Source organism: Mytilus californianus, unplaced genomic scaffold (assembly GCF_021869535.1).
Source record: "Mytilus californianus isolate M0D057914Y unplaced genomic scaffold, xbMytCali1.0.p SCAF_5, whole genome shotgun sequence".
Lineage (NCBI taxonomy): Eukaryota > Metazoa > Mollusca > Bivalvia > Mytilida > Mytilidae > Mytilus > Mytilus californianus.
The window spans coordinates 32,390,455-32,416,195 of NW_026262701.1; the positions used below are offsets into that span (position 1 = coordinate 32,390,455).

General features: G+C 31.2%; 1 protein-coding gene across 1 annotated transcript in view; it reads left to right on the plus strand.

The window, feature by feature from the left end:
* Positions 1-25,741, plus strand: part of LOC127701950 (uncharacterized) — a 141,151-nt gene that overhangs the window by 3,165 nt on the left and 112,245 nt on the right. The window contains exons 2-15 of the mRNA XM_052205925.1: positions 4,241-4,413; positions 5,221-5,308; positions 6,056-6,156; positions 7,561-7,670; positions 8,551-8,694; positions 10,082-10,215; positions 12,315-12,377; positions 14,106-14,202; positions 14,800-14,888; positions 16,194-16,253; positions 17,559-17,635; positions 18,948-19,084; positions 23,026-23,111; positions 23,347-23,496. Of these exons, the coding sequence (XP_052061885.1) occupies positions 4,241-4,413; positions 5,221-5,308; positions 6,056-6,156; positions 7,561-7,670; positions 8,551-8,694; positions 10,082-10,215; positions 12,315-12,377; positions 14,106-14,202; positions 14,800-14,888; positions 16,194-16,253; positions 17,559-17,635; positions 18,948-19,084; positions 23,026-23,111; positions 23,347-23,496 (1,509 nt within the window). The remainder of the gene's footprint in view (positions 1-4,240; positions 4,414-5,220; positions 5,309-6,055; positions 6,157-7,560; positions 7,671-8,550; positions 8,695-10,081; positions 10,216-12,314; positions 12,378-14,105; positions 14,203-14,799; positions 14,889-16,193; positions 16,254-17,558; positions 17,636-18,947; positions 19,085-23,025; positions 23,112-23,346; positions 23,497-25,741) is intronic.

Here is a 25,741-nt window from a genome sequence, read left to right on the forward strand (position 1 = left end):
TAAAATTGGACAAACCCGAATTATCAGAACATTTGTTTTATATTATTTTATAGTTCTGATCCTGCCTGGAATTAAATGTATGTGATTTTTTTTTATAGAATGAAGATAATAACATCTGTCTGAACTTTTCAATTTTTCATTTTAATATATAAAAATGTTTTTCTGTTACAAATCAGGGTGTATTGTTTTATGTGTACATGTTATGTTGCCCATCAAGGGCCCTTGATTGGAATAATAAATATTCTTATTCTTATTCTTATTCTTATTCTATTATCAAGAAATGCAGGTCCGTCAAATTTTACAGAGTTTGGTGCAAATATATATTTTATACTAAAGTAAAGCATCTTAAGGGCATACGATACAGTTACAGGGGAGGTAATGACATTGCTAACGTAAATTGTTATTTTCGGGACATCAAACTGTGACTTATCGGGAAAAGATGCATTTTTTGACTGATTTTTATCATTCAAACTGATTTAACTTGAAAACAAGTTCATGGACCCCGCTTTTTATACGATTGCAAAAAATTTTTGCGGTCGTATATTGGTATGACGTCGGCGTCGTCGTCCGAAGACACATTGGTTTTCACACTCTAACTTTAGTTTAAGTGAATGGATCTCTATGAAATTTTACCATAAGGTTCAATACCACAAAAGGAAGGTTGGGATTGATTTTGGGGGTTATGGTACCAACAGTTAAGGAATTAGTGGCCAAAAATAAGCATTTTTGTAACTTCCAGACATAACTTGTGTGTTAGTGTATGGATCTCTCTGACATTGTACCACAAGGTTACATATCACACAGGGAATGCTGGGATTGATTTTGGGGGGTAATTGCCTCAAAATATTAGGAATTAGGGGCCAAAAAAGGGGCAAAAAACAAGCATTTTTCTAGTTTCATGACAATAACTTGTGTGTAAGTGTATGGATCTTTCTGAAATTGTACCACAAGGCTCCATATCACACAGGGAATGCTGGGATTGATTTTGGGGGTAATTGCCTCAAAATATTAGGAATTAGGGGCCAAAAAAGGGGCAAAAAACAAGCATTTTTCTAGTTTCATGACAATAACTTGTGTGTAAGTGTATGGATCTTTCTGAAATTGTACCACAAGGCTCCATATCACACAGGGAATGCTGGGATTGATTTTGGGGGTAATTGCCTCAAAATATTAGGAATTAGGGGCCAAAAAAGGGGCAAAAAACAAGCATTTTTCTAGTTTCATGATAATAACTTGTGTGTAAGTGTATGGTAAGTGTATGGATCTTTCTGAAATTGTACTTCAAGGTTCCATATCACAAATGGAAAGCTGGAATTGAGTTTGGGGGTAATTGCCCAAAATGTTTAGGAATAAGGGGCCAAAAATAAGCATTTTTCTAGTTTCCAGACAATAACTTGTGTTCAAGTGTATGGATCTCTCTGAAATTGTACTGCAAGGTACCATACCACAAAGGGAAGGCTGGGATTGAGTTAGGGGGTTATGAATCATTAGGGGGTTCAAAAAATTTGGGGGCAGGATTTTTTTTTTTTTCCTTTTTGTCGAGCCTTCGACTTTAGTCGAAAAAGCGAGACATAGCGATCCTACATTCCGTCGGCGGCGGCGGCGTCCACAAATATTCACTCTGTGGTTAAAAGTTTTTGAAATTTTAATAACTTTCTTAAACTATCCTGGGTTTCTACCAAACTTAGACAGAAGCTTGTTTATGATCATAAGATAGTATCCAGAAGTAAATTTTGTAAAAATAAAATTCCATTTTTTCTGTATTTTACTTATAAATGGACTTAATTTTTCTGCTGGGAAATATTACATTCACTCTGTGGTTAAAGTTTTTAAAATTTTAATAACTTTCTTAAACTATCCTGGGTTTGTACCAAACTTGGACAGAAGCTTGTTTATGATCATAAGATAGTATCTTGAAGTAAATTTTGTAAAAAAATAAATCCATTTTTCCCTTATTTTACTTTTAAATGGACTTAGATTTTCTGCCAGGAAACAACACATTCACTCTGTGGTTAAAGTTTTTAAAATTTTAATAACTTTCTTAATCTATCCTGGGTTTGTACCAAACTTAGACAGAAGCTTGTTTATGATCATAAGATAGTATCTAGAAGTAAATTTTGTAAAAAAATAAATCCATTTTTTCCTTATTTTACTTTAAAATGGACTTAGATTTTCTGCCAGAAAACAACACATTCACTCTGTGGTTAATGTTTTTAAAATTTTAATAACTTTCTTATACTATTTTGGATCTGTACCAAACTTGGACAGAAGCTTGTTTATGATCAAAAGCTAGTATCTAGAAGGAAATTTTGTAAAAAAATAAATCCATTTTTTCAGTATTTTATTTTTTAAATGGACTGAGATTTTCTGCCAGGAAACAACATATTCACTCTGTGGTTAAAGTTTTTAAATTTTAATAACTTTCTTATACTATTTTGGATTTGTACCAAACTTGGACAGAAGCTTGTTTATGATCAAATGCTAGTATCTAGAAGGAAATTTTGTTTTCTTCCAGTTAACATTACATTTAAGTCTGCAGTTAGTTTTTAAACATTTATTAGATTCATAAACTATCCTGGATTTTTACCAAACTTGGACAGAAGCTTCTCACAATCAAAAAATAGTATCAAGAGGAATATTTTTATTGATTTACTTGCTCATTTTTGTTGAGCCTGCGATTAACAGAAAAAGTAGGCGAGACACTGGGTTCTGCGGAACCCTTATGAATTTTTTAGAAAAACGATAAGAAAATTCATGAAGTAAATGCAACGAAACAGTCAATACAAGGTTGTTTATGCTGTGAATCTAGTGTGAATAATTTCGACAGTTTGAAAAAAAGGGCCCAACTCTTAACTTGAGTCATCTCTAAATGACTGAAATTGTGGTGAAAAATTTCCTGATCCTTGATCTGACATCCCAACGTTGATGAACGTTAACACTGTATCAAGGTTTTTTGTCCACCAAATACATTTGCATACTTCATTGGAAACAGGGATCTCAATGACCTGTTTGATGATGGCCTTTTCTTTACCATTGTTTACTTGTATTCTTCAATCATCTAATAATCTCCTCCATGGGCCTACCATCATTAAATAATTGTGCCATGGTTTATATCCTTGCTAGCCAACAGTTACAATTTTGACCCGTCCCTCTTTAACCCTGGCAGATTAAGTCATAATTTTTGATCCACGAAGTAATTATTTCCATTGGACGCAGTTGTACATTGTAACTAGCTGCATCCAACCAAAAAGGCTTTAGGATGGTCAAGTGTAAATATAGAAATAGAAAATGTAAATAAACAATTGCCGCATGCAGATTGTGCAACACATCTTTACCCCCAAAATAAGTGTGATATTAAGTGACTTTTTTGGAAGTTCTTATTCGACTAATTGAAGTTCTTGGTTATGTTCCTGGTACAGTTGCTGGAATGTCAGCGTATATATGCAGTTTCTACTTTAAGAAATTTGTAAACACTGAACACAAATCATTTTTACACCTCCGAACTAAAGAGTACAATTGTTGTCATTTGTTAATTATGATCATGTAGTTGGAGTGGGCATGACTTCTATCTGTTGCTAGATGGCACTACTCTGTTTACACTAATACTGTCTTAATCCGCCAAGGAAGAAGAGGAGTGGGTCTGATTGTAACCCTTGGCCAACAAAGATGGGTTGAAAAGTGTAGTCAGAATTTGTTTTTGACTTTTGACTTTTGCTAGCTGCAATTTTGTTTGCAATTAGAAGCAATTGCCTGAAATGACTTAACCTGTTTTGTATTATAATCCAAAGGGTCCTAATTTCTGCTGTAATGACATAAACATGATAAATTATACTCGGTAATCATTAAATAGATAGACACGACTGACAGGAAAATACATTGATCAAGTTCTGACAAGAAAAGACTTTAATGTAAACAGGACAGCTAAATTGTGGCCATCCTTAACTAAGAGAAGCCCATCTTGATATTGGTCTTGTTACAGATGACAAGTATTGATAATGTTGGTCATCTTCAATGAAATTGATATGTTAAACAATATATCAGTCTATTCCGTATTATTACAAGAAAATTGAGGAATGAAATAATTTCAATCAAGACGTCCTGGGTGTTGTGTTGTTGAAAGTTACTCCATTGTCATCCATGGAGATCCATGGAGATCCATAGGAAGACTACAATATGTTTGTAATTAACTACTCAACTCTTTCCATCATTTTGATTATTTCTAATTATACATATTTTTCAGTTATCAAGTGTGAATGAGGAAACCAGAGAATGTGGTTGTGCTTCTCTAGCCAACCTTGTATCTAACCCAGCACATATTAACATACTACTACAAAAAGATTGTATCAAGATATTGGCACCATTATTTGTAGATACCAGTCCTCAAGTTAGCATAAAGGCATTAGGAGCAGTCAGGTACTTATATATGTACATGTTATATGCCATCAAGGCAATATTAAAAAAAAAAAATAAGAGCATATCCATTTCAAAATTTCAAATGGCTTTGGATGTTCTGAAAATGAAAATAACAGCCTTAAATATCTGCATAAAGCTAATTTTGATTGTCAGTTATTTTATTAGAATGAGGTGTTAACATTGTTATATGTTACTTAGCAATACTAAAGGATACATTAAATTGAGTATCCTTGGTGTCGAAAGTTATTCTTACAAATGCTATAAACAATGTATGATAGGTGCACTATTGTCAAATGTACCCTAATGCTCAAACCCATGGCTTGTGTTCAAATTTCACAGGTCCTTATGCAAAAATCCTAATGATGTAAACAGTATTACTGTTGGACCAAATAAGTAGGATGATGATCAAATACACATCATGATCAAACATGAGAGAGTTTGACAACAGACCTTAGAGAAGTTCAGTGGTTAAAAAGTGACTCGTGGACAAACAGATTGTTGTTTTCTTTGTGACAATGTGACAGGCTGACGGGGAACAAAATAGTTTTAAATAGGCCTCAGAACTAGGAAGGCAGATAAACTTGTTCACAAAATTATTTTAAAAGAGCTTCATTAAAGCTACAGAAAACATGAAAAATTACTTGCATTATTACCATGATTACCAAAAGTAACATTTTATGATCCATCATCATCATAATGCCTGATCAAAGAAATCATTATGTATTTGGATAAATCAACAAAATGCAGAAACTAATTTTGCATAAAAACTGCTGTATCTGCACGATCATAAATTAGCTTGTCTTGTAGGAATATAACAGTTGATGGAGGCATTGATGCATGTGAAGTTCTAGTCAAGAAGGATGTATTGACCCCACTGGTGGCCTTGTTTTCACAGGTTTGTTTATAACTGCATAAAATATGTGTATTGACTCATTACTGTTTAATCTTTCTGTAATGACTTAAATGAACAATTTGTTAACAAATTTGTATATTCAGAAATAAGTAGGTATTATAAGGTACACATGGATTTAAATTATAGGAAGAAAACTTTGAATGTACAAAAATATCGAATTTATATTTTTTCTTGCTTTTTTTTGTTTATCTCTTTTTGGCCTTTTGGGAAATCTTATCACTTCAAACAAATTTTGCGAAACATCTATTTGTGCTAGGATTTCAAATCAATATATACTAGTCAATTTTTGAGAAACATAATTTTGTGATAGGATTTCAACAAAAGTTGATACATGCATACAGTGATACTGGTATTATACATGTAAGATTTTTGGAAACATCTGTTTGTGCTAGGATTTCAATGAAAATTGATATACATGTATATATATAGGTACATAGGTACAATATGATATGCCAAACTGATTCCTAGTGTCTTAAATTATCCAGTGTCCACCATTTTCGAGATGGCCACCAAATTACATAATAACTGGTATTAGTGCTAATTTTTAAAGGATAATTGACATCTATGTAGAACATGTCCTGTATAAATTCCTGGAGTCAAAATTTTTAGAAATTGATACCATATGAACATGTACTGCTTTGTTTGCATTAATATGAACTGTTTATTTCTGAGCCTCTCACAAACATGTTAAATCAAGGCCCTTACTGAAGTTTTCTTTTTTTTTTCCAGTTTGAAGTCGGTTGGAACCCTGATCAAATTAGTTTGAAAAAGCTTCGGGATTTAAGAATAGAAATATTTACAGAAGCAACTCATATATTATGGAATTTGTGGTATAGTATAAAATAAAGCAAATACTTGCAAATTTTAATCACTGTTCACTTAATTGAAAAAATCATTTTATATGGGTATAAATTTCTCGTTTGAATTGTTTTACATTTGTCATTTTTGGGTCTTTTATAGCTGACTATGCGGTAAGGGTTTTACTTATTGTTGAAGGCCATACATTGACCTGTAGTTGTTAATTTCTGTGTCATTTGGTATCTTGTGGAGAGTTGTCTCATAAGCAATCATACCACATCTTCTCATTTTTACATTATATATACAATAGTGTATTTGGTTAAAGTTTAAAAATACAGGATTGACAAAAAATATCAATGTGACTGAAATCATCTTTTGACTCTTTATAGTAGTTGCTCCTTTTAAAAAAACAATAGTTAACCAATTCTGTTGTTGCCTTTAAACCTGTCGTGTTAAGACTGAAGGGTTACTAACACATTATTAGACCCATACTTATATTATAAGTGTTCATTACTTTTCTTTTGACTTAACAGTTCAGATTGAATTTTACCTACTGTTCATATTTTATATAACTTATACTGAATATTTGCTAGATATTGAAACCATTAGTGTTTATCCAGGTGAAACAGATTTTATCAGGGGACTTTATCTGAGATTTACTTATCAGAAATTTGAGCAATTTTAGCTTTACAACCTGATATTTAACACTTGTTTGATGATAGCACCTGCCATTGTTTTTTTTTTAACTTTCGTAGTATCAGGTGATCACATGTCATGTGACTTTTAATGGTTGTAAAGTTGAATAAAGTGATGATTTTATACACGTTTTTACTTTGTAACATTTTCTAAAAAACCTTCATACAATTCATAATTGCAGACATGTTAATGCCATCTTGTTAACTGTATGAATTTGATTAAGGAACAAAATTAATCTGTCAATTTTTTTGTTTTGTCAACAATTAGATTCCTAATTGATATTCAATATTTTAAAAGAGTTTGATAATCCAGATTAAACGATTCAATGAGTACCAACAAACTATAAATAAAATTAGCAGAGATTAATGTTTATTTCAGCACTAATATATCAACAGAAATATTACAATTTATTTATTTATTTATTGTGTAATAAAGAATATTCATAATGATTCCGTATTCCGTATAAGATTCACTGACTGTGATTTGCATTTAAACAACTTCCCAATTAACACTTCCTGTTGTTCTCAATCAAACACATCCGTGGAAACAATAAAGAATCAAACATTGTTTGCTAAATTATTTATTTTGCATAAGTAGTTTCATTATCCTGTAATAAACCGGGACTAGAGTTCAATTTGTCTACAAAAAAGAAATCACTTTTCAATGGACGCATGTTACCGAGTTTCAAGTTGGGATTTTCCCAGAAAGTATGTATTTTCAGTTCTAATTTAATTTTTCAGTGAAGCTTCAGAGGCAGCTGTGAAGATATTCAACAAGGAAAATTTGGTCCATTTGTTGTGGCCGTGTTTACAGTATAAAATATATGGCTATGAATTGTCTATTGCTGTTGGTAAGCATGATATTGTTTAATACACCAGCTATGAACGAACCACATTTTATACATTTTAAAACATACACTGTTTGTCTATAGAAACATTTTGCATGAATTTTCAAGTATATTTTGTCAAAACATGTTGGCTATTCCAATCACAATATGTGCATGATGTATAAGTGTTCACAAGATTGAGATGCATTTCAATATTTGGCCACTCAGGTTTTGTTCCTTAACATTAAGTCAAGGATGCACAGGTACCATCTTTTAATAGAATTAAATAATAAAAAAAAAATCAGATGATTTCTTCAGTCTGGATAGAACGGCAATCAATTGGGGGAAAGACCATTTTTCTGTTGTTCTATTTAATCTTATCTATACAGATTTTACGATAGCATACACAAAATGTGTAAAATGAAGTTGCAAACAAATATCAGAAAATTTTTGAGATTATAAGGTTGAGCAAAATATCTCATAGAAATGAATAAGAACTGAAACTTTGCTATGTTTCATATTAGTACACATAGGTATAGTACACACAGGCTTATCATCCTGTTGTAATCTCCCTTGCTGGTGTTTTGTGAATTACTGTGAAACTGTGGTAAAACACTCTGATTAACTTATAACCTGTCATATAATACTTATATAAATGGAATTCAGAGTGAATCAATCAATCTAATATAACATAATTCACTACAAAATTACTACCAACAGTGATTTAAAACTGAATCACTAAATAAGTACTGTGTATCAAATAAGATTAGGGTTTAAATCAATGAGGCTGAAACCTTACAACAACAAAAAAGATATTTAGGGGTCAACATATATTCAGTGAACTTTATACCTATCACATCCACTGTCATGTACTGAAAGTAAAATCAGGTTTCACATATTACAGCACAATGTCTACAGACTGTGACAGAGGAGAATAAAGAACTTATTGCATTATGCAGACTACCAGACAAAGCAAGTTTATTAGAGAGTATTATAGCCGATGATGCCTTGTCTTCCCAGCATGCATTGCTGAAAACTTTAGTTGTTGGTAAGGTTGTTGATTAGTTTGCTTTTATAATTTTATAGCTGATGATAAACATCAAACTCTAAATGCATTGTTGAAAATTAAATAAATAGATTGGAATAAAAACGACCAGAACTTTTGATAAAACTCTTTAAAATTTGAATTATTTGAAAATGATTTGAAATCCTTTCTCTAAAACTAGTAAAAGCAGGATTTCAGATTGATAACAAAGTACACAGATTTGTACTTTTCCACTTTCCTTTACAAGATTTAGATTAAAGTTTCATATAATATATATATAGTATCAAATGGTGTTGATCACTTCCTGTTTTGTTGTGTTTTATTAGTCTCCTACCCACAAAGTCGAGGGGATTTTAGGTTTGCACTCCGTCCGTCTGTCTGTCTGTCTGTCCATCCGTCAGTCCGGCAAATCAGTTTTCCACACTTTTTTTCTTTGTGCTTGAAGATTTTGATTTGATACTTGGTGTGTTGTTTTATCATGACAAGTTACAGATCAAGTTTGAATTTTGTTCCGGTCTGATGATTTTTTGCAGAGTTATGGTCCTTGGACTTCAAAAATTCACTTAAATAATCAGTTTTCCACACTTTTTCGGTCATGCTTGAAGATATTGACTTGATATTTGTTATATAGTTTACACCATGACAAGTTATAGATCAAGTTAGCATTTTGTTTCAGTACAATGAATTTTTAACCGGTAGGGGACTATGTATTGCCATGCAATACTCTCAGAATGCTTGTTCCAAATTAATTGGGGGTTTTCCTTGGTAGAACCTGAACGTTGCTATTTATACACATAGGGAGGGTTTTCAGAATTTGTAATGACAACACATTGTAGTTGAGATGCACATACTTTCATTGAGTTTGTGGACAAGTTTGAACCCCAGAGTATATTATTTAGTAGGAATTTTAAGTTGTCTAATTATGCCCAACATCTGTGAAAAAGCGATCTCTCATTTTGGAAATATTTAATTTTTTCTCTACAAAAGTTGGTTAAAAAATCAATCCATATGGCATTTAGAATACTATTAAATATTTGAAGACTTATTGTAGCAATTTTTTTTTACAGAAATCAATTATTAAAACAAAGGGAAAAAGCACAAACAATCAAACTGTTTATTATTTAAAGAAAAGACAACTCAATTTTAAACTAGTGGAAGGGAGAAACTGAAAATAACCTGAAATCAAGGAATATTGGTGAAAAGGAAAATAATATATTTATATATTCGTTGGATTTTCAGGTGTCTGATAGCTTTAATCAGTTAGTTGTAGAAAGTTAATTGTTGAACTTAATATGTATTTTAGTTTCCTTACATCAACAAATTGATTATCTTGAGAAGATGTCTAGAAAATGTGATGCCTAATTCGACAAAAAACTTGATTTGATTGTAGGTATTATAACCAATATAAGTGATGATGATTTTACTTCCAACAATCTCCTGACAGTAGTTGTACAGACTTTATCTCATGTTCTAATGGTTGATGCTGTGGAAGTTTTGAGAAATGATGTACATGGAAATATTCAGGTAAATGTTTGTATTAAAAAGGTTAAATGTAATCAGGAAGTTTCTGTCTTTTTCGCAGAAAACATTCACATTAGGGTTTATGGTATTGTCTATAGTCAATAATTGACAGGGGACAATACTTTCAATAAAAAATTTTGAAAGTGCTTGTAAAAATTGAGTCTTTTTAGTACTATATGTATTAGAAACAAACCTTCTCAAAGGAGGTGTGAACACCACTTTAGATATTTATGAATATAGGCTTTATTCTTTATTTTTATACTTAATTCCGGTTTAAAGGAATTTACCAGTACAGTTAACTCTTGTTGTCTCGAACTCGTTTGACTTGAAATTTCGGATGAGTCAAAGTTTTCTCGTGGTCCTGAACTTTGTTCCATATAAATATATGTATTTTGACTCCTGATGAGTCGAAACTGGATGAGTTGAAATTTCGGTTGAGTCGAACTGAATTTGCAGTCCCAAAGTTAACAAAAGCATTCAAAATTCATTGTTTATCTTGAACTAATACACATATGTCAAAACATGACCTCCGGGATTTAAAAGGATTGAAGAGTTACTCTGACAATACACGTGTAATTAAATTTCCGGTCACTGACCACTGTATTGTTTTATAACATGCTATTTCCACAAGTGTTTACCTAAGATTATCTTTTATCACCATGATAAATAATTAGTGATATATTGTTAAAGTTAATGAACAATTATTTATTAAAATGTTTTAAAAACAATTAATCGCGATTTACACGAGAATAAACAATTTTGTCTACTTTAAATGAATTAAATAACGCTAAAATTGATTGGAAATTACTCTTTCGGATAAAAGCTACAGGGAAAAATTGTAACTGATCAAAGAAATAATTAAATAAGTGAAAACAATGTTATTATAATAATGAAATATAATTATTTTTATACATACAAATATATCGATCTGAGAACAGAATATCGATCCACTTCCCATATTTATCCAGATTTATTTTAGCTTAACCAAGCTAAGCAAGAGTGTCCTTTGGTTTTGTCAAACTTCTGGTTTTCGTTTGAGTCGAACTACGGGTATCTCGAAATATTTCTCTGGTCCGGCTGATGTCGAGATAACGAGAGTCGACTGTAGATAAAATTTTGAAGCATTATGGGTTTTTGGACAGTAAAATACTAACAAAGTGCCATTGCATAAAATAGTTTTAAATTCAAGCCAAAAATTTAGTTGATTTGGTTTAAAAAAAAACTGTCTTAAATGAATTTACATCTTGTTGAGAGGGAATTTTACGTTTGCTTCTGCTTTGTACTCTATATTGATGCAATTACTGATTACTAACTTTACTATTGAAATCTTTCTAAATTTTTTTTTTACCTTTCCAGGCTATATGTATATTATAAATAATTGTTGCAAATATCAAAAGACAAATGGTATAACTTATTGCTTTTTTTTTTATTTTTAAAGCTTTTTAGTACATAATTAGATTTCACACCTGCATGCAAGTCCACACTTGTATTTATGTTCACAACGTGGTATTGTCAATTTTTTCCTCAAACACATTTTTAATTTAATAGCTTTAGATATTTGATTAAACTTATACATTTATTGCTAAAATTAGGTAAATACAAACCGATAAAATTTAGAAACAACTTCAAAAATATATATTGATGTTAAGTACAGTAGTTTATCCGACGAACCTTTAAATCTTAACCATCAATGACAGTGTCAAACCCACATTTGATGTCCATTTCAATTAAACGACATTTAGACAAAAATGAATTATACAGGTTCAGTCACGAAAATACAACCATTTTCGAAGCCTTCCTGACCACATATTTTAAATATGGTGATTATGCTGGGTTACTTCCCTTGTAAAGTAATTAAAGGGTTCATAGTATTACATAGTATATCGGCAGGTTAAAGACTGAAAATTAATATTTATCTTTTTATTCTCATAAACTGAATACAAAGTTACAGAGAATGGTACAAATATATATATATCTATATACATTAATAGACTAACTACATGCATTTTCATAGGAGAGAAAACTTATTAGTGATTCAAATAGAGTTCCTTTAATATCTTCAATCAGTTTAAAGGTAAAAAGTATAATTCTATTTTCCACAGGAAACAACAAATGGAAATGGACATGCTGAAAAACCACAAGAAAAAGAAAAACAAAAGACTGAGGTACTTAGTTCATTTATATATTTATTTATCATTCTCATGCAGTACAGATCTATGAGCAATTTAATTTGCTTGAAAGAAAAGAAAGTGCAATTAAAAACCAATTGTTCAGAGAACAAAGGTCTTTCCAAGTTACATTTCTAAATAATTGATAAGAAGCTACTTCCAGTTTTCTCAAAGTTTCTATTGGTGGCCAATTATAGGTTTCTTCATACTGATTAAAAAATATATGGTTTATATATACTTTTCACTTAAATGTGGGAGATAATTTGCTACTTGGGGTTAAAAAAAATTCATTTCTGGTCTCATATGATAGCTTACTTTGCACTGATTCCAAAAATATATGGTTTCCGTATAGTTTTGCCTTCGATATGGGAGATAATTTGTTACTTCCAGTTGAGAAAATGTAATTTCCTATTTCATTAGATAGCTAACTTTCCACTGAATCCGAAAATATATGGTTTCTATATACTTTTCTTTCAAACAAGGGAGATAATTAGCTACTTCCAGATTATAGACGGCAACATTAAAAGGTTATTGTATGCTGATTCTAAAAATATATAGTTTCTAAGTATTTTTTACTTGAATTAGTGCAAAAATAGCTACTTCTGGTTTGCACAAGGTCACTTCCGGTTGATATTTGTCAAGGTCATGTGTTACCCAACCCTTTGCAAAAGACACTATGGCTTTATCATGTACCAGAGTGAAGTTCATTTTCAATATAAATTTTAAAATTTAAGGGGCAATAACTCCTATAAAATATTATCAGATCATTTTGGACTGAATGTACCATTTTTTCGTCTCAACAACCCTAATATTTAGCATCAGTTCTTATATATCTGGCTGTTATAGTACAAGATAGGATACACACAAAAGCAAAGGGCAAAATTTGGAAAATGACCTTGACCTTTGACCTTGACACTATTTTCTTTTTGGTGAACCAAGGACCACAACTCAATATACCCTAGGTCTCTATCACTTATGTCAAATACAAAAGGGGAAATAACTCTCATATTGAGTCTCAGTATCGCTTTAGTTAAAATTGACCGAAACATCCTAAGGATGTAATGAGCCATTTGGAAAAATATTTTTTGGTCAATTTCATTTATGGTTGCGAAGGAGATGGGCACACAAGAAAAACAGTGTTTGGTGAGATAACTCTCACAAAGAATATTGTTAGGTTAAGCAGGGTCAAAATTAAAAGCGCATAAACAGTATGACAGCAAATACCAAATATCTAAGTGACATGTTGCGAAACAAAAATTACGCGCAAGAAACAAATTTGGCTGAAGAAAGAAAAAAAACAACAATTAGAACAAAAGCAAAAGGTCTTTCAACAGAAAAGTGGAAAGACCTAATTTAATTTTTTTTTAAAAACCCACACAAACAAAATATTGTATTCATTATATTAAGTGCCTATCAAAGAGTACTGCTAAAGTCAATATTAAGGACTACTTTGATCAAGCACTTTAGCTAATTGGGTTTGACCTCTTTACATCTGTTCAATTATCTAAAATAATATCAATCTTCCTTATGTATACATTTTTCTGGTATGGGGAGGAGAGTTTACTTCTTTAATAAATTTACTTTATATCTTAGGGGAAGAGATGTTTACTTACATACATGTACTTATGTATTATTTGATCCAATAAAAAAATTACCAAAAATACATATATTTTCATCAATATCATTAAATGAAAAGAAGATATCTATGTCATGAATATATTGCAGAAGAAATCAACAACAGGAAGTACTGAGAATGTAACGAACATACTGAAGGCACAACAGATTGCACTGGAGATTATTACTAACATTTGCTGTTCAGAAGGTATATAGAGTGTTTTTGCATATTGTGTAAGCAATCAAATCCAAATTGACCCAAGAAACTATATATTTATTTGAATGGCTGATTGGATCATTTAAGGCAATTGCAAGTACAGTAGGGTTCTAGCAGGACATTGTGCTTCTCACAAAACTTTTGTTTATTTCCAAAATTTTGTCAAGATGTACATTGTTCATTTGTATAAAAAATTATATGTAGTATGATTGCCAATTAGACAAATCTCCTCCATATACCAGATGACGTAGAAGTTAGCAACTATAAGGTCACAGTAAGGCCTTTAACAATGAGCAAAACCCATACTGCACAGCCAGCTTTAAAAGGTCCAGACATGACAAATGTAAACCAATTAAAACTAAAGATCTGATTTAAATACAAAACAAGGTATGAAAAAACAAATATGATCTACTGTGATCAAAATTTCTTGTTCTGTAATTTTACATAAAACAGATAAACTAATTAAAGTACTTACTATTCAACAAATTGTTAGGATATGTTTGTTATACAATTGTATTATACTTTGTTTATGCACCGAAAACTATGTTTAATCACAGAAAAGGAATAAACAAATTGTTAATATTTTAGATGATTGGGAAGAGGTTGACACCAGTGAGTCAAGTTCTGATGAAATGTCAGTAGATGTTAACATGGAGGAAACATCTGAGAATTTCTCAGTAAGGATTACTTTAGTTAGGTGTATTGGAATTAATAATAGGTACCATCCCCATATTGTGAAGGAAATGTCAACAGGGCTATCAGATATCCATTTCATAACTGTCAACAATTCATTCCCGAACAATGGAAACAGGCTAAAAGCTGCCCACTCTTAAAAAGAATGATAGATCCATAAATTAGTGCTTTGTTTTGTTTGCATCAATTCTTTAAAAAAAAATTATATATAGGTGACTCCCATTTCAAGCTCTTTTATCTTTAAATTCCTGTTATCTCAAAGTAGAATGTCTGTCCCCTTTAATAGATTTGCATTATATTTAATCCTGATATCTCAAATTATTTTTGTCATTCTGATCAAGAGTAAACTATTTTCAAAAATAAGTTAATCTGCATACTTTATATATTTAAACAGTATAATGTGTCAAGTATATAAATATAATAAATAGGATTAAAGGCAAATCAAAAAGTTTTATCATTTGATATGTTTGGTTTACTGTGGATTCAAGTATCCAAGAAAATTAAAAAAAATCTCAATCCACGAAAACAAATGAATCCATATAAAAATAAGGAGATGTGGTATGATTGCCAATGAGACAACTATCCACCAAAGTTCAAATGAAGTAGATGTAAGCAATTATAGGCAACTGTACGGCCTTCAACAATGAGAAAAAAACCATACCGTATGGTCCTCATTATGAAAAATATGAAACAATTCAAATGAGAAAACTAATGGCCTAATTTATAACAAAACAATTTACGAAAAACAAATATGACAGACATGAACCAACGACAACCACTGAACTACCGGCTCCTGACTTGGGACAGGCACATAAAGAATGTGGTGGGGTTAAACATGTTTGTGAGCGCTCAACCAATAGTATGTCTGTGGGGTCCAACAACACAGTAAAACAAAAAAAAAAAACATCTAGAAATCAACATACTGTCTTCAACAATAGGCAACTGTTTAAGCCATATATGAAAATAAGGAGATATGGTATGATTGCCAATGAGAGAAATATCCACCAGAGTTCAAATAAGTGGATATAAGCAATTCTAGGTCATTGTACGGCCTTCAACAATGAGAAAATCCCATACCCTAAATTTGACTATAATTTACCCCGAAAGGAAAAATGAGAAAACAATTCAAAGGAAAAACTAATGACCTAATTTATAACAAATTAATTTACCAAATATGTCAAGTTATAAATTTTCCAACAGAGGATTTATGAATGAATTAAACTATGTCTATTTTAAAAGGTTTTAAAGATATTTGTCCATGTTTTACTCTTTTTCATGATAATTTGCAGTCATCAGATGTATCAACTGAGGTACAAAATGCTATCACATCAAACCATATATTTACAAAAGTAAGTTATGTTTTCAATTGTTACATAATATATGTTTACAGTTTAAATGATAGAATTGATTAACTAATAATTTAATTTTGGATGTAACACGTCTTCTGATTGGCTGACGTCGTTTTGTTTATCAGCTCATAGACATAATTCTGTCATGTGACCATGACGTCATCAACGTTTTTTCATGATTTACTCCGGTTTTAAATGGAATTTAGAATTAAATTATAAGAAATGACTGTAATATTTTTTCTGTCTATTCGAAATAACATAAAAAATGTGGTGCACACTTTAAAATAACCCGCTACGCGGGTTATTCAGTGTGCACCACATTTTTGATGTTATTTCTTCATAGACAGAAAATATATTACAGTCATTCCTTAAATAAATATATTTGTTTGATATAGCAATACATAAAGTCAAAACTGTCTTCTGTATAATAATTTAATTTTGGATGTAACGCGTCTTCCGATTGGCTGACGTTGTTTTGTTTATCAGCTCATAGACATAATTTTGTCATGTGACCTTGACGTCATCAACGTTTTTTCATGATTTACTCCGGTTTAAAATGGAATTAAGAATTAAATTATAAGAAATGACTGTAATATTTTTTCTGTCTATTCGAAATAACATAAAAAATGTGGTGCACACTTTAAAATAACCTGCTACGCGGGTTATTCAGTGTGCACCACATTTTTGATGTTATTTCTTCATAGACAGAAAAAATATTACAGTCATTCCTTAAATGGTGAAAATATCTATGAGCTCAGCTTTGTAGAACTGCAACCAGCTGGTTGTTGATTAGAGTTCAGTGGCAAAGGAAATGAGACTTTGTTTTTGTTTTGCCGTTCGAAAAATTATCAAATGGTTAAAATTGACCCACATATTTTGAGTTTTCATAATCAATAAATAAATCAATAAATAAATCATAAGTTTTCGAAGTTGCCAAACTAAGTAGAAAAAATGGATATACTTTTTCCTCTACAATAAAGCTATTTATAACGAATCTACACACAATTAAACTTGACCATTGCTATATACTATCAATACCAGTAAAATATCATTATCCCTTAAAAAAAATTCCAGTAATGCAAACTAACATCAGGAAATATGTTCATAATGACTAAAAAAAAACTCACTTACCAGTCTAATTAGATGCGCAGCACCTTCCAATTCCAAATTTTATTTTATAGTATTTGTAAGAAAAAGTATTTATCAAAGCAATCATTATTTAATAGTGAGAGGAATAGAGTTATTTTATACTACAAACTGTTGGCATGGACAACAATTATTAAGTTTTCCACCATTTGTTAACAGGTATTACAGAAAATAGAGCCAGTTGAAATAGTGCCATTATTACAAAATATAGACAAACAAACTGATATTTTGAAAAGGTAATGTAACGTTGAACTTACTATGAAACAGTACTTTTTATGTGTGATGAATGTGCATGAAACAAATTCCCAAAGATAAACTTTTACAAGTTTGTATGAATAAATGAAAAAATATAAAAATAACACTACTAAAATAAATTTTGTGTGTCCGAAGCACTTAATCAGCCGAACAATGCATATTCATCAAAACAGGTCTTAAGAGCTCACCATACAGTCATTGTTTTTCATGTTCTAAATTACAAAACTGCTAAAGGAATAGAGCTTTAATTGCTATCCTCCATCTTGACAGTTATTCTTAAGGTCTTCAGTGATGAGGTAAGGAACTCATGCCTCACAGAAATGATAGGACAACCACAAGCCTTGACATAAGTGTAAGACAACCAGCAGTGTTGTCTTCAGTGGTACTAATATTCAGTTATAACTACATTTACTACTGATGTTCTTGAACTCAGAAGTTAGTCTGATAAATCAGGAAACTTAAAGTAGACAATAAAAAATTATAAGTCAAAGAAAAACAAACAACACCCTTGCCAAAGAAAAAAGAAAAGATGAAAAATCACAAACAACAGTTCACAAAATATTACAGAATTTTATGGTTTGAGCAATGCAAACTAAACCAAAACCAAGGATGAAAATATATCTTCAGGGAGGGTGAGCAGTTCCTTCTCCTGTAGTGACAATTGCTGTGTTACTCATGACAAGAGAACTAATTTGTCAAAATAAGCTCAAAAACATCGCTTGCAAGAGAATAATTCGACCTCATGTGAATCTGTATTAATGTGAACTTAAATTTACTCCCTAAGCTGGAGATTGGTTACGTATGTATTAGGTGTGTTCAGCTATTAAAAGGAAAAGAATGTCAACATTGAAAGTGCAAAAAGGGTGAATCATTTTGTTGACTGATTCAAACCACAAAAAAATCATAATTATACAGGTAAAAATGATGATTAACTTATTTTTTAAATCTACAACATAAAATCAAATTGACCTAGAAAAATCCAAATGCACGGGGTCGTTCTCTACTTATATTTATGTTTATGTCGGGTTATATGACCATTGGTAGTCTTTGGAGGTCATCTTGATGGTTAATTAGATGGCGTCTAGACAAAAATACACACAAAATGCAGATATATATTATGAGTCCATGCATTGTTTATTGTTTATTTTTGACTTATTGTAATTTGGATATACGTTTTAGTATGTCATAAATCAAATATGAGAAATTGAGTCAAATCGGTGAATATGAATTTGACAGCTAATACCCCTTTCACCTATTTATTCTAATTTTTTGTGTTTAAATTTTCTTTCCTAGTTTTGAAAGGTTACAGATTTATGCCTTGCTATGTTGTAACAACTTAGTCAGTTCTTTAGAGATAACACATCTTGGAGGAATGGATAATTTACACACTGTCTGGAGTGGATTAGTCAAATTGTCATCATCACAGATTGGTAAGTAAATTCCTTTGGTTTCCTGGAGTTTTTTGACTAATTAGCATTATCATTATCACAGTTTGGTTAGAAAACTTTGTGGATTATCTTTCATAAATTGGTTAAATAATAGTAAAACAGATGGTTAACTTGGCTTTCCTTATTGACTTGAAAAATTGTGTTTTTTCTGGAATGGATGACTGTTAATTCAGAAATTATTGTGTGTACTTATTATTGCGAAACCTTGACCTCTGGCAAAGATGTGAAATCAAATTATTGCGACTGCCAAAATTGTATAAAGGAAAATTGCTCTGCAGTGAATGTATCCATGTATTCTCATTACATTTAAGTAACTGATTACAATTCAGTCAAGTTGAGATGGTGATTCATGAATAAAGATTTAGATCAGTCTTTACATTTTTATATGACCGCAAAAAAATTTTGCGGTCGTATATTGGTATGACGTTGGCGTCGTCGTGTCCGTCGTTGCGTCGTCGTCCGAAGACACATTAGTTTTCGCACTCTAACTTTAGTTTAAGTGAACGGATCTCTTTGAAATTTTACCATAAGGTTCAATACCACAAAAGGAAGGTGGGGATTGATTTTGAGGGTTATGGTACCAACAGTTAAGGAATTAGGGGCCAAAAAGGGGCCAAAAATAAGCATTTTCTAGTTTCCAGACAATAACTGTGGAACGGTGTATGGATCTCTCTGAAATTATACTACAAGTTTACATACCACAAAGGGATGGTTAGGATTTGCTTTGGGGGGGTTATGGCTCAAACCGTTTAGGAATAAGGGGCAAAAAAGGGGGAAAAACAAGGTTGTCCTGGTTAATGGACAAATACTTTAGTACACAACATAATTTAAAGCAGTGTAAGGGAGATAAATCAAATACATCATTGAAATTATCTCCCTTACACTGCTTTTAAATTATGTATAAAGTAATGGTTAATGAACAATTAAGATAATTTAAAACAGGGTAAGGGAGGTAATCCAAATACAATGTTTTGGTTACTTCCCTTACACTGCTTTTAAATTATGTTTAAAGAAATGCATATTTATAAAGGAAGACCAGTAAAAATATTTGCAAATGTTGCATCTTTTTTTTTTACAAAAAAATCCATATGAAAGATTTGACACTATATTTTAAATTCTATTATAAAATAGATTAAGTTAGCACTTGGTAAATTTAAATGGGTAATTATGGTTGCAAACTCCATTGGAAATTTGAATTGAGATTATGACCATATCTTGAGGGAAAGAATTTTTTGGGGAAAAAAAGGGGGGGGGGTTAAAAAGAACTTGTGGGGGTCAATTTTTTCTCATTTCAGATTTCAGAAATTAAAAAGAATTATTCTTCAAATATTATTTTTTTTTCAAATTTCAAATATTGAAAAATTTCAAGAAGTAATCTTTAATTGCACAGTATGGCGCATTAGATTTGTAAAATCTTTGACCACATTTATTTATTTGTTATGCCGAATCTAACCGTGTATTTAGATTTTAAATTTTGGGTCCAGTTTTCAAATTGGTCTACATTAAGGTCCAAAGGGTCCAAAATTAAACTTAGTTTGATTTTAACAAAAATTGAATTCTTGGGGTTCTTTGATATGCTAAATTTAAACATGTGTTTAGATTTTTTATTATGGGCCCAGTTTTCAAGTTGGTCCAAGTTGGGGTCCAAAATTAAACTTTGTTTGATTTTAACAAAAATTGAATATATGGGGTTCTTTGATATGCTGAATCTAAACATGTATTTAGATTTTTGATTTTTGGCCCAGTTTTCAAGTTGGTCCAAATTGGGGTCCAAAATTAAACTTTGTTTGATTTCAACAAAAATTGAATATATGGGGTTCTTTGATATGCTGAATCTAACCATGTATTTAGATTTTTTATTTGTGGACCCCGCGATCAAATTGGTTCATATTGAGGTCAAAAGGGTCCAAAATTAAACTTTGTTTGATTTCATCAATAATTGAATTATTGGGGTTCTTTGATATGCCAAATCTAACCGTGTATTTAGATTTTTAATTTTGGGTCCTGTTTTTTAGATTGGTCTACATTAAGGTCCAAAGGGTCCAAAATTAAACTTAGTTTGATTTTAACAAAAATTGAATTCTTGGGGTTCTTTGATATGCTGAATCTAAACATGTATTTAGATTTTAGATTTTTGGCCCAGTTTTCAAATTGGTCCAAATTGGGGTCCAAAATTAAACTTTGTTTGATTTCAACTAAAATTGAATATATGGGGTTCTTTGATATGCTGAATCTAACCATGTATTTAGATTTTTATTTGTGGGCCCCGCTATCAAATTGGTTCATATTGAGGTCAAAAGGGTCCAAAATTAAACTTTGTTTGATTTCATCAAAAATTGAATTATTGGGGTTCTTTGATATGCCAAATCTAACCGTGTATTTAGATTTTTAATTTTGGGTCCCGTTTTGTAAATTGGTCTACATTAAGGTCCAAAGGGTCCAAAATTAAACTTAGTTTGATTTTAACAAAAATTGAATTCTTGGGGTTCTTTGGTATGCTGAATCTAAACATGTGTTTAGATTTTTGATTATGGGCCCAGTTTTCAAGTTTGTCCAAGTTGGGGTCCAAAAATAAACTTTGTTTGATTTCAACAAAAAAATTTAATATATGGGGTTCTTTGGTATGCTGAATCTAACCATGTATTTTGATTTTGGACATTGGACCATAATAGGTAAATTAAAAAAATTCAAGTTCTTAGACCACATTCTTTCTGTGTCAGAAACCTATGCTGTGTCAAATATTTAATCACAATCCAAATTCAGAGCTGTATCAAGCTTGAATGTTGTGTCCATACTTGCCCCAACTGTTCAGGGTTCGACCTCTGCGGTCGTATCAAGCTGCGCCCAGCGAAGCATTTTATTACCATCTGATCTGAAAGTTTTATTGCAGTATCAATTATTCTTTTTGGATCATTTATTCTTGGTTCAAAATTAAGTACAATTAATAATAGCAATTCCTACCATTTTACAAATCAGAAATAAATTAAAGGTTACACTACATAATTTCTTACTAGTTGGTAAACAGAAAGAAAAATATTTATACCAACTGTGCGAGACCCTCATGGGTGGTCAAGGTTGTAAAACACCCCCTAGTAGTAAATGTTTCTGATGTTACTTGTTTTTCCAAGGAAATTAATCAAATATCTGATAAAGCATTGATAAAACAAACCGACAAAATGAGCTTAACTCTGCAAATTCATTTTTACACGAATTAGTTTATGTATCAAGAATTATAAATTAAAGGATAGAACCGTTTAGAATTGTGAATATTTTAATTGACTAATACACGTAAGACTTAGGTTATTCGTATTTAATAAAAGGGGGTCCAAACGTATTTTTTGTACAATCATCTTCTTAACTTACGGAAATGGCTTTTTAACCGTCTGTAAATATTAAAATTGAAAATGACCCAGCCTTGTTCTCCAATTTCATATGTGATAGCTGTCGGTACTATTAAGATCGAACTAACCAGAAATAGGAAAATTGGACTAAAATAAAAATTGAACGAATGACTCTATTCAGCAGCGTACATCAACAGAATGTAACCAATAGACTATTCGGGTTACTTCGCACGTATATACAACAAAAACTTGTCTGTTCGTAGTTTTCCGTGAACACGAAAATGACCGAAAAGTGTCAGTGATTTGATCAATCACAGCGGAGAATCAACTTCCATGCCAGATATTAAACCAATTAACGAGTTATCGAAAGATGGGTGGTAACGCAGATGAAACCTTTGAAGTGACGACGTTGTTATTCCTTTTAAATATTACTTCCATGGTTGTATCATCAGAACAAGTGAAATTTTTTTTTTTAACATATTGTTGTAGTATGTGCACTAGTGAAACTCTTTTTAGATTAAAAGGGGGAAGGGGTTATACATTTCTTTGGAGTAGCTTAAGCATTCATTTCTTTTGTTGTAGTTATGAAAAATCTTGAATTGTTAGAGGCTGTTACTAGCTGTATGAGGGCTGTTGTCCAAAAACTTGCCGACCTGGAATCACCTAAGGTAACATTCTATTCAGGTTACACAATTTGTGAAAGCAATTGTAAATGAAATATAAATACTGAATACAATTAATGCTGTTAGATATTCCAGAAGCCTTTATGATTGAAAACAAATTTTTCCTACTTTGAAGTTTCATTCATATTATGACTCTGCAAGTGGAGTTAACTCCTACAATCTTGTAGAAATTAAAACAATTGTCTGTTCTAGATATTAAAAATGTTGTATTTATTTTCAGCTGTTAGAAGTTTCACCACAGGATTTACAGTTTCTATATGAAATGGAACAGCAATGTGGACAGTCAGATATTAAAGTTAACGCTGTTAGAATAGTATCCACCATTGGTTGTGTGTTTGCTAAAGAACTTCAACCAAATTCATTTCTTAAGGTGAATTAACATTTTGATTTTATATATTTTTTTTTGTCCTTGCCAATAAGTGACCAAGGAATACTGCTTTTATAGTTATTCATTTTTGTCGAGCCTGCGACATTTATGTTGCGAAAGCGAGACATAGCGATCCTACAGCAAAATTTTGAAAATATTCATTTTCATTTTTTACGTATTTTACTGATAAATGGACTTATCTTTTTTTTTACAGTTAACATTTAAAGTCAGTCTGAGGTTAAAGTTTTTCAGTCATCAATAACTTTGTCAAACCTTCATGGAATCTTATGAAATTTGGACAGAAGCTTGTTTATGACCAAAATACAGTATCCAGAGCAAAATGTTTTAAATATTTATTTTTGAATTTTTCCGTATTTTACTGATAAATTGACTTAGTCTTTTTTTCAGTTAACAAGAAGATACAGTCTAGGGCTAATGTTTGTTACACATCAATTACTTTGTCAAACCTTCATAGAATTTTATGAAACTTTGGCAGAAGCTTTTTTATGATTAAGAGATAATGTCTGAAGCAAATTTTTGAAAATATATTTTCATTTTCAGTATTTTTCTGATAGATGGAGTTAGTGTTATACAGTTAGAATTGACAATCGGGGATTAATTTTTTTTTGACATGATAAATTTGTAAACCTTCATGGATTGTTATGAAACTTGGACAGAAGCTTATCTTCAAGACCATCTAAAGAAAAAGTTTTAATTTTTTTTTCTATTCTGTATTTTACTAATAAATGGACACTTTTTAAGTCATTATTACACTTTTACACTGATAGCAGCAATCGTAGGCGAGACACAGGGTTCCGTGGAACCCCTTACACATTTTTAAGCTATGATTGCAAATATCGACCTGTTAGTTTGTATGTTGTTAGATGATCTGGTCCTCTGAAACCACTGCAACAACCTAACATAGCTGATACAGTTCTGAAAGATATTGAATTCCCCCTGCACCATTAAAATATCTTTAAAAAAATTCTGTTAAGAAATAATTGCTACAGAAAAGAAGGGGACAGTTACATTTGTGATTTGAAGTTTGAAGTAAGGGGGATAACCCCAACCCATCAAACTAGGTCACTGCCACTAAAGGTAGAAAAATACTCACACAAAAAATAATGAAGTAAATCTGAGAAATCTTAGCAAAGGTATATTTTTATGCCCCCGCCGTAGCGTTGGGGGCATTAAGTTTTACCCTTGTCCGTACGTACCAAAATTGGTTTGCGTTCTCTAACTTGAGTTTGCCTCAACCAAATGTTATGAAACTTATACACAATGCTTATTACCACAAAACACAGATCAAGTTTGAATTTTGATGGCGTCACTTTAACCGTTCTAGAGTTATGCCCCTTTATAAATGGAAAAATTGCAAAATTTTTAGTTTCCGTTCCCTTAAGTTTGCTTCAACCAAATGTTATGAAACTTATACACAATGCTTATTACCACAAAACGCAGATCAAGTTTGAATTTTGGTGGCGTCACTTCAACCGTTCTAGAGTTGATGTCCCTTTATAAATGGAAAAATTGCAAAATTTTTATTTTATTCTAAATATCAAGTAATTTTTAAATTTGGAGTTATCTTCCTTTGTCCATGATTATAGTTGAATCAACTACAATCAATGCTTAACACAATGCAATGTTTAATTTTGACTTCCACTGATAAAACACAGATCAAGTTGAATTTGGGTAATGTCACTTTAACCATTATTGAGTTATGCCCCTTTATAAATCAAACGATTGCAAAATTTTTAGTTTCCATTCTGTAACTTAAGTTTGCCCCAACCAAACATTATGAAACCTATACACAATATTCATTACCACAATACTAAGATCAAGTACAAATTTTTTGTTTCCGTTTTCTCACTTTAGTTTGCCTCAACCAAATGTTATGAAACTTATACACAATGCTTATTTAATGAATGGCTATTATTTATTAAGCAGTTAAGCTGCTTTATGCGAGCACCCTAGATTTGTGTTTTACCCAATAAATGCTGAAATATGTGCCATTGTTATTATCTGGCTGGCTATTATGTTATTTATAACTAATTGAACACTTTCTTCATACTTTTTATTCTGGAATACAAAAAATATGACCAGAAAAACCTTAAATGATCGTCGAACCACCCAAAAGTTTTGAAGTTGCACATAGAAAGTAGTGCTCGTTTGAAATCCTTATGTAGATTATTATCCCCTGTGCTTTTGGCTAAGATGTCAAAGAACAATTGTATGAAATATTTAATTG